Source organism: Bidens hawaiensis, unplaced genomic scaffold, assembly GCF_021521415.1.
Source record: "Bidens hawaiensis isolate Kalapana, Puna unplaced genomic scaffold, B.hawaiensis_p1.1 tig00010983_1, whole genome shotgun sequence".
Taxonomy (NCBI): domain Eukaryota; kingdom Viridiplantae; phylum Streptophyta; class Magnoliopsida; order Asterales; family Asteraceae; genus Bidens; species Bidens hawaiensis.
Window position 1 is genome coordinate 22,669 of NW_027491848.1, and position 13,030 is coordinate 35,698.

General features: G+C 32.6%; 1 protein-coding gene across 1 annotated transcript; it reads left to right on the forward strand.

Moving 5' to 3' along the window:
* The first annotated feature begins 8,031 nt into the window (after positions 1-8,031).
* Positions 8,032-8,907, forward strand: LOC143536870 (uncharacterized). The gene has a single exon (XM_077030769.1). The coding sequence runs from the start codon at positions 8,130-8,132 to the stop codon at positions 8,682-8,684; it is 555 nt and encodes a 184-aa protein (XP_076886884.1). The 5' UTR covers positions 8,032-8,129; the 3' UTR covers positions 8,685-8,907.
* Positions 8,908-13,030: the final 4,123 nt, after the last annotated feature.

Sequence of the window (13,030 nt, forward strand, 5' to 3'; positions counted from 1 at the left end):
ATCCGGTACTTCCCTCACGTACATCTCTTGTATTATGATGTTCTTCCTCTTGTGATCCATGTAACACCTCTTGTATGACCTCATCTTCAAGATCTTTGTCACGGTATTCCTCAAGTAAAAAGTTGTGTAAAATACAACATGCCAAAAAGATGCCAGACAGTGTTTCGCAAGAGTAAAATGGTTCTGTCGTACTTCTAATGATAGGAAACCTCTTCTTTAGTATACCAAATGCTTGTTCAATTGCGTTAAGTAATGATGCATGACGAAGGTTAAACAACTCCTTTGCATTATGAGGGGCACGAGTGGAGTATTCTTTCAAATGATACCTAACACCTCTATATGGTGTCATTAGGGTACTCGTATGAGGTAAACCCGCGTCTACTAAACAATATCTACCTATAAACAAGTTGTAATTAGAATTACAATAAATAATTACACAATTAATTAAATTTGGTTTAAGAAATTACCCGAAGGAATAACTAACTTATCATCTCTACTAAATGCATTCTTTATAATTCTAGATTCGGATGTCGTACCCTCCCATCCAGTTAACAGTATGTAAACCTTAAATCAAATGTACAAGCAGCCAGTACATTTATTGTCGGGTATCCCTTACGACCACGATATCCAGGGGCATCATTATTAGGTACTTTGACGCATACATGTGTTCCGTCAATTGCACCGATACAATCCTCAAAAAAGGATAAAATCTCTTTTTTTCTTGAATTTCTTTCGATACAATATCACCTTTAGGTTGTTGGATATAACGACCTTCTAATGATTTAATCTCTTGCAAAACTCTATAGAGGCACCGACTAGTTGTTGATGAAGAACGACGGTATAACCAAAAGGTAAACCGATTTCTCAAATCGTTACCTACAATGTGCAAAAAACTTGTAACTTGCTCTTCAACAGACATGCGTTGATTAGTCCACCATCACGTTTTAGGATACCGCACAATGTCATAAAAGCTTTCTCACTCATGCGGATAAGGTCATGAAATTTACCGCCATTTAAAAGGTTGTGTAACATCTCTTCTCGTACAAATCGTCGTCGTAAAATTTCATCTCTAGTAGGTAAATTAGCATGCTTTTTGGCTGGCAGTCTAAGTAGTGCAACGAAAGCCAGCAACAAGCAAATCAGGCGAGCTGCTTGCAGTTGTCCTGCTCGAACAAGTTCAACTACTTTGCGTGTCTGATTATCCATCAAACTTCCTATATATGAATCAAAACTTAGATATGTCCTAGGAGTAAAATATGTTAAATTACAAGATTGTCTAACAAAACTTAGACATCAATTTTCTTTATTTCTCTCAAAATCTTTTCTCTTCTCTCATTAAATTAAATTGTGGAACATAGCGTTAATGCAGACTTGGTTTTATTCCCACATTATTTTTAATTCACGGGTTATCTTTTATGTTTTTAAGTATTTTCTTTCGTTGAACTTTTTTAAAGTAGTTGTGTGACATTTCCACAAATGTAGGATAACATGGGACAGTAGGGTTTGGTGGTTATTTTGTTTTGAATTATGTATTGGAAAAGAGGAAATAAAAAGGAGTTTTTGAGTTTCTTAAAAAAATTTATTCTCTTTCATTGCTATTCTAGAATTTGGCAGGTTTTAAAAGGTGATCTTGGATGACTAGTTCTTGTTCTCATGGTGCGACTGTATCGAAAATCTAGGCTAGTTTTATTATGCTTAACGAAACTTGCGGGTGGTGTGACTGTATCTCGCGGGAACCGTTGTTGTTTGTGTTGTTAGTGTCTTTTTGATCCAAACTAAGCTTGTTGCCATCAACAAGCATCTCATATAAATATTTAAGCCCACAAGTTGTATGTTAAATCACACGTCCACACTACGTAATGCTCGGTCACAAAACGCATGATCGTTTTCTAATTTTGAATAAATAAACTTAGTAAACTAATTTAAAAGATTTAAGTGAAAAAATGTAAAAGGAAAGTAGATTGTTTAGATTAAAAATCATTTTAATGTAATTAGTGGATTGAAAAATCATTTTGAATATATTCAAATACCTAAAATCTAAGTAATGGTGACTATTTGAACAATAATAAAGTTTTCAAAAAACATGTTTAACCTGGTATTATATATTATATTGTTTCTTGTGGATGTAACGGTTTTTTTGGGACAATCTCAGCCATCTAAACTCTTTGATCATGACCTTGAGATTGCTAAATTCCTTCTAGAAGGGGTGGTTAGGAGAAGTTTTACGACCCTGCTGAATTCACGTGTAATTCCACCCCACTTCCTCTGTTTACTCGGATTCTCTCCTCCCCTTGCTTTCAAATACCGGTTTTCATTCCACATCAATCTGTGCATTCAATTTTCAACATCCTCTTCACCATTGTATTCACTTCTCTGCCCTCATCAAGGTATTATCATAATTCCATCACATTTGTTCAATTCTAAATGAATTTGTATAATCTTATAATTTATAAACTAACGTTTCTTTGCAATGCGGTGATAACATTTTATTCACACTTGCTTCAGATTCCGGAGATTCCACTGATCATTATAGTTTTCTCATAAACTGACTTTTGATTCTACTAATCATATATTGTCATAACACTTTTAATGTTTCACACTTTCTGATGCTTCTATAGTCAAATGCAATTGTACCAACCTAATTCTATCCCCCCCCCCCCCCCCCCTATTCTCATCCCCCAACAGAATCGCCTGCTGGCAACCAACATAGAGAAAAAAAGGTAATAAATGGTTTTAGTTGTTTATCTCTAGATGTTATAATATTTCATAAGTTTTTTATTTCTTTATAGATGATTATGAACAGCAAGCCAGAGAGCAATGAAAGGCTGATTGAAAATTGGTGTTAATAAGGTTTTATTAGTCGTGAAAACAATACCAAGTCTTCTACATGTTGGCTGGGATTTTAATTATACAAAACATGTAATCTTTTTGGTGAAAACAATCTGAGCACATACTTTAATCCCATATGTAGCTTGTACTGCATTTGTCACACTACAACATATGATTATATATAATTTGCAGGATAATGTTTAGCAATTTTCTTGTTTTCTTCGTTTGGTTTTACACCAATAATTGGGACATGTTTTGCAATTGGGAGTTTATTTTGTTAACATACCAATTATTGGAAGTATATCCAATTGGGATTCAAATGTACACAAAGAAGAAAAGTAACAATAAGCTTAACTCGAGATTCTTTAATATTACTGTTATGATTTATATATTGCATGTTTTATTTTTCAAGCATTACAATTATTGTGTGTAACGTGTTTTTTTTGGGTATTATTTACAGCAAATTTATCAAAAAATGCTTGCCTTAAAGTTAGCAATTCCTCATTCTTCATCCTAGAATCATGATAGCATACCTGAGTGCTGTGGAAACATACACATTAATGGGCATGTGCAACTATTGATCTTTTTTGAAGCTTTTAGAAACTATGATGTAGCTGGGAATCAAAGAGGAAATGGGTATCTTAAATATACTATGTGATAAGGTTATTTGTGTTTATGTAATTATTCAGATAAATTAACCTATATATTATACTTGGTATTGAGCATGCTTTTGCAGTAGGAGGTCAATCCATTTGATGGCAAGAAGCAAAGTCGTGTGTGTGTGTTTTGACATTATGACGTTAAACTACCCGTCCACCGGACAGGTATAAAGCTAGTTTAAGGTGGTTTGTCCTTTCTTTTCTTTTTCTTTTTTAAATTAACGGTGGCAAGAAAAATATATAAAAGACTAGCAATGAGCTAGACAAAGTAGGGATGAGCATTTTGTTCCAAATACTCGTACCGATTTAGTCTATTGGTACGAGTATTGGTACTCATTTTTGGTGAATTTCGGTACAGGTACAATCGGGCACAGGTACGGGTACGCTTGATATTCTGTACCTGCTGGAATATATAGGGGTTTAATTTGGATTCTTCATATTTAATATATAAAATAAGTTTTTCAACAATGTTATTATTAAACAATTACCAAACGAGTATTCAATATTGAATGATATAACATCCAAGTCTCGAACCAACAAACAAATCACTTAAAGTTGGCGACCGAATTAGGGTTCTACAATGCTATCTTATCATTACATAGGCGACCAATTTGGTACTTGTACTAAATTGGTACCCATCACGTACTTGTGCAAGTACCGATACCCAGACTAATTCAGGTTGTTTGTTACTCGGACTGATACGGGTTTCAAGATCGTCAAATATTTGGAAATAATAAAGCAAAGTGGTACAAAAACGGGTACCGTACTGAAATACCAGTACCCGTACTATACCGAAAATTTTGGTACGAGTATTAGTACATGTTTTTATTGATTTTTGGTACTTGTACAATTGGATATAAGTATGAGTACGGATAAAACTACTGTTCTAAGCTCATCTATAAAACAAAGTACAAATTACTAAGAAGACATGGGAATGGGAGTATAACACCAAACAAATTGTAATAAATTATAAAATTTAGCATGCTTGCGAGCCCAATTAAACTAACAAAATAATGTCCTCCGCCAATCTCACATAGGACTGAAAATCTCCATGAAACACCAAAGCCTAACTTTCCATATAAGCCAAACATTCGAATAAACAGCCTCGCTAATTAGTTTAACTATTTCTTTGTCTTAGAAAAGCCATCTAGAGTACTAACAAAGTCTTTTCTATTAGATGGAGGGAAGAAACCAGACCCGTCCATCTAGACAACCAACCCCGGAATCGAAACGTGAATGAACATTCGAAAAAGACATGATCAATGAGACAATGACGAGTGTGAATATGTGTACAAGTTTTGAATTGAAAGTTCCACACAGATTGGGTTTTAAAATTAAACCTATAGCTAACCACATACGAAAGGCAAGTGTATCTATTGGGTATAATATAGCGATGGTAAGAGCCGAATATATGTCAGTGGATACAACAGATTTTGATACTAAATCTTTGTAACTGGCTGACTGAAATATAACTTGATGTGATTTTTAATTATCTAAATGAACATGTAACTAAATAAACCTACGTAAAGACACGAGAAGCAATCAATCGAAAAGAACTATCTAGATCATGAATCTACTTAACTAAATGATAATGCTACATAAAATGCAAAATGGCAATACTCACAAAAAATAAATATTAGGATCCAATCAAGGTGACTTAATATCAATAAATAAATATCATGATAGGCATTCTTTCAAAATAGTAACCATAGGTTTACTCTTTAGTCAAAACAATCAAATCTCCCAATAATAAGAAAGCAAGTATGATTAACACATTTTAACCACTTGAAAATTATATGAAAATAGTTTTTAATGATGATGCTTGTCATTGATGAGAAGAGCTTACAACTAATGAAGATAAGTGAATCTGTTCACAAGAATCAATGAAACCTGCCACGAATAGTAAGTTGTCACTAACAGCAAGTTATCACTAACGAGGATTATAAAACTTTTGATGACAAGTTACCACCGATGAATATTAAATGGAACTTGCCATTACCATTGGCGAACAACGGTGAAGAAGTCCGGCTGATGAAGAAGTTTGCCACATGACAAGCTATCATTGGACAACAATAGTCTATTGCAATGATATTACACTCTCTTGTCATAGGGACATTTCGACTTTGATTATAAATGCAAGAGCTCGTCGAGAATTCAATGCATTAACTGGTGTGTGCAATTTTCCTTAGAAATTTACTTATTGCCTTGTTTTAAAGATAGAGTTTTAGACGTAGAATTGGTTGTACTTTCAGTTGTAATTCACTAATTTGTAACTTGTTTTACATCATGTATTAGAGATTTTGATTTGGATAGTACAATGTATTTAAGAATTGTTCTTCAACCGGTTTTTTTTTTTCAAATTTCGATCAACGGTACTGATGAAACAATGATACCAATATTTGGAATTTCCTTATAATAGACCCATCACGTGTAGGTGAACAGTAATCGGGTTGGACCTATTTGGCTTGTGAGATTTATTAATGATAGAATGGGTTTACGCGGTCACAATTAAGGTTTTTGTTATATTAGGCATCCGTTGTTAGTCGTGTTGGATCAGACTTATAAATACATAACCATGATTAAGGTTATTGTATGAGAGATTATTGTAATTGAGTTTTGAGTTAGTTTTTCATTATAATAACACGAGAGTTCATCCACCACAATCTAATTAACAATCAACTCAGGGTACTATAAACTAGCTAGGAGTTAGACTGAATCCATCCTTCACGGTCTTTATATCAAGAATAGAGAATTTGTTATGAACGTGAATCAGGCCCAGATTAGCCTAGTAAATGTGGCCCAACAAATTAAAGGGTCTGATGATAAAAAGCATGGAACGGGAGCGTAAAGAAAATTAACGAATATGATGAATGAGTCTGTGTATCTTCTTCTCCCATCTCCTATTACTCTATAGTGTCTGATCTTCTCATTCCCTTCTTTTGTAATTGTTCATTGAGTTGCAGTGTAATCGATCTATCTATATCAATATAAACCTATCCGATTTTGCTCTAATTTGACTATTGCTTGCTGAGTGAATATCAGTTCACTTCAGAATTAGTTACCAATGAGAGACAAATAGTAGCGGCAAGGTAAAGGTATTGAAACATTAAGGTAGATAATAAAAGAAAAGAAATATAGACGGTTTCCAAGAAAGTGACATATCAGTAATTAGGATGAGATTATATGAAAACGAAAGGTGACCCGGTCCATAATAACAGACGAGCAACAGCTGGCTGTCCTTAAAAGGACATGATAGTATGGAGGAGCAACTGTTTTATGCCGCGTTTTCTTTTATAAAAAACAGATCTAAATTATTATGGGTGTGGTTGGTTATTTACATATATGCCATTCTATTCTACTAGATAAAAAAAAACACACTATTTGAATAATACTTGTTCTTTGAGGTTCTTGTCTTATCTGGCTTAGGAAACTTCTTAGTTATGTCTTCAGTTTCACTGGTCTTCCTGAAATTCATCTTCTATGTTCTTATAATAATGTTTTTCACCCCCAACATTCATGTATTTCCAAATGTCCCCTTCAAGTTTTGAAACGGTCTATTTCGACCAAGTTGCGATCTTTTTTTTTTCTTTGGTAACCCATTTCACTGCTCATTTTTGACATAATAGTTAATGGTTTTAGTTAAAAGTTAAAACGGGTAAGTTAACTATATACCCCAAATTTATCATACTAAGGGTAGTAAACTAGAGATGTGATCTAGTACTTTTATTAAGCTTGTAATAAGAGATAATTTAGAGGAGGGGGTGATCTTTACCAGGCTTGATCTCTCCTCAATTTTTAAATCAAGCCGGTACCAGTTTGAATCGGTTTAAAATAAATTTAAGATCGGTTACGCTTCATTCTGACGTTGGATTGTTCGAACATAGAAGAAAGAAAAAGATCTTAATTAATATGAAGTAGATTGGATAACGATGGAAAGTTGCACATATAAGATTAATTTTTTTAAATAGACTAAAAAATATTATAAGTTGGGATAAATTAGAGAACCACAACCTTGGCTCAATCTCAGCTAATTTACAAACCGAGCAAATTTCGAGCCATGAATTGTTTGGATAGTTAAATTCTTAAGTGAGTTTTGTCGTTTTATGTAATATAGTAATAGGCCAACTCATGTTTATGAGATTGTATGTTATTGGTTAATGTCCCACTCCACACCATTACAAGTTTGGGAAAGGGGGTCGTCAAGGGCTTGGGCACTACTTGGTTGGCGAGTGCTAAGGCACATGGAGCCATTGGGGGTGGGGTTATCTAGAGGAAACTATCCGTTGGTTTGGTTTTTTTTTTCTTTCAAATAGCGCTTAAACCATTACACAATTTTGAGGGTATAGCTAATGAGTGCCCTCGCTGTCTATGTGGCAGCTGATATAAAAGTAACTTTTATATTTTTTAGTTACTCTACTAAATGACTTAAGACTAAGTGACAAATAGAAGATAGTTAAAGGGGTACTCATGCAAATACTTCAACTCCCATGAACTCAAGGAGGAGAAAAAAGTCATTTCAAAGATTACAAAGATATCCTCTGTCATCCATTTCAGTTGTCCTTCTACACACTCAAAACACTATAAATCCACAACACACCCTCCCTCCACATCACTTAACCTTCCATAAACCAATTAAATCCAATGAAGAAGAACGAGTTAACCAAAAAGAAGTTCAAAGGAGTAAGAATGAGAAGTTGGGGTTCATGGGTATCCGAAATCCGAGCACCTAACCAAAAAACAAGAATATGGCTAGGCTCACACTCCACACCAGAGGCTGCAGCCAGAGCCTATGATGCAGCCGTCTTATGCCTCAAAGGACCATCGGCTAACCTCAACTTCCCACCTCATCACTACCACCATCTCCACCATACCACCGCCGCCATGTCACCAAAGTCTATCCAAAAGGTAGCGGCTGCAGCTGCAGCAGCAACAACAACTGTCACTAGTTCATCATCTTCTTCTGTGCATATTCCATCCAATGATCAGTCTTTAGTTTCTGCTAATTATACTGCAACTGCTGATGATGGAATCTTGGTTGGAAGTGAGTGTTTTAATACAACAAACATGTATGAACCTTGGTATAATAACGATGTGATTCAAGATGGATCAATGTCGTGTGATCCTTTGTGGTCTTTGATGGTCCAAGATGTTGATGAAGAAGGTGTTGGTGATATTCCTCTTTTGAGCTTCTGCTGAATTTTTGGTGCAGTGGTGAAATTTGATGGAAATATTGGTATTTTATTTATTAATTAATTAATTAGTTTATAGCTTGGGTGATCTTTCATATTAATTTTTTTTGAAGATCACCATTTACTCAAAATAATATTTGATAAAGGTATTGTCATCAATAATTTAATTTAATTAATTAATTGTAATGTATTAAGGTTGACTATTAATTTATTATTGGGTCATTGTATTATTGTAATTCTTGTTTACAGTCATCGGCACTTTTTACTTTTATTTGTGGGGTATGATGGGCTTTTTTTTTTCTTTTTCTTTCTCTTTATTTTTTTTTATTTTATTTTATTTATTTACTTACTAGTTTTTATCTCTCGTATTAGGGTTATGTTTCTTTTTTGTGTCTAATAATTATAATTTTGGATTTTATTTTTATTTATTGTAAAGAAGTTAATAATATACTTAGAGTATGATGAAGGGGTTTTATAAATAAATGAGATGTTATATCCGGTTTAATAAGTCATATGGGTTTAGTGAAACCCATAACCCACTTATTTTTTTTAATGTAAAATTGTTTCTTACTTATAAATAATATTTAAAAAAATAGATATTAATTTTTAGTATATCCCTGTTTTTAAGGAATTTTATATCAAATATTTGGTGAGATTAATTTTTAATTTAATGAGATGTTATAACCCGTTTAAAGGCTATCTGGGTTTTGTGAGATCCATACCCGTGAATTTAGGTCAAATACATGAGAAACCTTCGTTTACAAATAAAGTGATCTGGTGACTTGAGAGGATTTAGGAAGCTTTCGTTTATATATATATATATATATATATATATATATATATATATATATATATATATATATATATATATATATAGATTAAGATTTGGGGGTGGTTGGGGTTGACTGTTTGAAGCATCTATATTTGTGAATTAGACTTATTAATGAATTAAACCTTGTAAATTTTGACACTAGTTTAATAGTTTCAAACACCCTTTCAATGGCTTAAATGTTTAACAAATTGTTTAATGGTTTGAGTGTTTAACACACCTTTTGACTTATCAGAATATACATGTGCATCTTAAAAGTTAAAATCAGAGCACTTTATCAAACCTAGCCAAAAAGTCACCCCTATAAGCTCCGCCCCTTAACCCTGAGATGCAACCTCCTGCCCGAACTTTTTATGCACCTTTGTGTTGGTGTTATATACTATGGATGTAAATGAACTGGGCCATGTGTGAGCTTCTTGATATATATTTGTAAAAAACTCGTCAAATTTTAATGAGCACAAGTTCAATACTAAATTAAAGCGTATTTTATAAAAAACTCGAATGTAAACTTCATATATGAAATTTAACTATCTAGGCTTGTGAACTTAAACGAGTCTATTCTTTATATCACTATAATAACTTTCTTTCCTGCAATAAATATATTATTACATAGTAAATATATATTTCATATAAGTTATAATAAAAATAACTATATTTGTATAATTAATTAGTAATACATGTAAACTATGACTATAATATATAAGAATAATAAATAAATGAAATAATAATAATAACTAATAAATTGTAGACAAACTGACTCAGCCGAGCTCAAGATCAAGTAAATCAAGCAAGCTAAGTGCAAGCTTAGACGGGTCTGTGCACAACTTGGCTCATTGATGCTCTTAACTGGGTTGGCACCAAGAAGGAGCGAGATGAGCAACCACCCATATGAATTTTTGTATGTTAACACTTGATATTTTTTTTCAAGATTGGTGAATGATAGTGTCTTATTATGTTGGAAAATTCTAGACTCTATCATTCATTTACAAAGTTTTATGATGTTTATACAATTTAATTGTGCTCTTTTGACAAGGAATGGTTGAAATATTTCTTGAATGCTTATGAAAGTTGTTGAATTCAATTATCAATGTGTTATTACTTGAAAAAAATAGAAACTTGTTATGGTTTATCTTGCTTAGTCATGACATTATCTAGGGTTTGTTGATACAAATGTTTAGGATGTTATCTTTTTTTAAAGATCATGAATATTGTCTAAATTAATCAATCTTTGACGGATGGTTATTACTTGAAAAATTAGAAACTTGTTATGGTTTATCTTGCTTAGTCATCACATTATCTAGGGTTTGTTGATACAAATGTTTACGATGTTATATTTTTTTAAAGATAATGATAATTGACTAAATTAATCAGTCTTCGATGGATTGGATGTTGTTCATATAGTCTTTCCAAAAGATTGTCATATTCGATGTTCGTGATTGAATTAGAATCTATATATACTTTCATACTTCACATGATTATCTCACTTATGCTTATTTGTATGACTTTAGGTGATTAGTTTGTATTATTCATGCTAGTTTTTCACAAAGTCATTAGAATGGTCATCTTTGATTAGAGATTATTCTATTTGTTAAATAGTGAGTTTATCACATGATTATTAATATAATCATTAAAAGTTAAGTGGATTCTAGTTTAGGGTGGTAGCTTTTATTATCTAACTATCTTGTTAAGCCATTTACTCACTTAATTATTGTTAAGTTATAAATTAGTTAAAACAAAAATTCAGTTTAATTTACTTGGTTAAATTGTTTACAAAGATTTAGTAATTAAATATGTCGTGTTCATGGATTGATACTCGATTCTTACCAATATTTTACTACCACTCGATAGGCACACTTGCCTATTATGTGTGTTATTTAGTTTAGAAAACTCATTTTAAAACCCTATATTTTGTGAAAATCTCCATAAAATGTATATATACTTCGCACACATCAACGTGTTTCCTGGTTATCCACGGTCTATGGGATCGACAAAGTGGATCGACTGTTGGATCACCATGTGCACAAGCTTTGTTTATGTGATTTGTGTTATAAATAGATGGCTTGTGTAAGCTTTATCCTCACCCTTTTGCTTTGACTAATACATAATTATCAAATACATCTCTCTTGATTCGAATATTATTCAAGCATTAAATTGGAGAATAGATCAAGATCAAAGACGAGCATTAAGAAGAAGTTCTACAACATTTTTCACACGTTATTGTAATATAAGGGGACATCACTAGAGTTTGTCGTAGTGATTTGTTAAGTGAATTGCTCATTATTGTGTTGATGATTTGAGAGGGAAACATTGTCTTGTTATAGTGTTACATAGTTGAATTGAGTTGGGAACACTATCTTAGCATAATAAATGTTTAAAGACTTGTAAAGATGCACTCAGAAGTAGATGCTTTGCATAAGTTTCTTCTTATATCGATAAAGTTACTCAGTATCAATTGGTAAGAGGTCAACTATTACGTGAATTGTCTTAATATAGTATGTTGAAGAAGATGATCACCACCTTTATTTAGTGAGACGTTGTAATGGTGACCCTTACAGTTTAGGGAAACGACTAGTGAAGTAACCTCTCGATAAAAAGTTCGGGGAGGAAACTAGAGTGAATTGGTTAACATTCACTTGAACTTCTATAAATCGATTGTGTCATCTTTATCTTATAAACTCTTTACTTGTTGCATACATTATCCTTGAGTCGTGAAAAGAAATTAACAAAGTCAATTATCATCTTTAGTTTTAAGCTAAAATATAGGAAAAGCTATTTAACTCCCCTCCCCCTTCTCTAGTTTTCTACAAAAATATTACCTTCTCTAGAACCATTTGCTAAAGGAACATTAACTCGAATCGTTGCCCATTATAGGGAGGATATCGAGTGGTTATGGAACACTTATTTATAACACGTAGATTGGTAGATGTAGTTTGAAACTATAAACTATATTAGTCAACGGTGAAAAGTTCAACGGATCTTCTCATTCGTAGTGAGAGACATTTTACACTTCCACAATTACATGCAAGGAAACCAACTCGCAAAAGGAGTTAATACAAGAAATCTTTAGTATCACATGCAGGTGTATATGGTGTGTCCGAAATTAACAAAGTGTAATAAAACGGCTCAATAATGTCCAAAATCGAAGAGATAAAACAATCGGTTTCCTTTGGGTGAAGAGTAGAGCCAAATTGCGTTACATAAAGTGGTATTGTTTGGGTAATTTTAGCTTTATAGAACTTCTACTTTGAATTTGCCTTTGCTCTATGTTTTTTTGTTTCTAGCAATTGCAATTGACTCGTAATTTAATACTTCAAATAATTTCATCCGCAGTTAAAATAAACCGTGTATCATTTTCTTGCATATTCTTAAGATACAGATAGTCTATATTTGTCGAGACCCATTTCAAAATCTCTGTCTATGCATCAAATACACATATTCGTGTGCTAGTACTATAAAGTTCCCATTTTCCATTCATGTAAACCAAATTTGATTTATTTATTATAGATAAATAAATACATGTTAAT

Excerpts from the sequence above, each read along its gene's own strand:
- LOC143536870 (XM_077030769.1), top strand. The coding sequence starts at position 8,130 with ATGAAGAAGAACGAGTTAACCAAAAAGAAGTTCAAAGGAGTAAGAATG.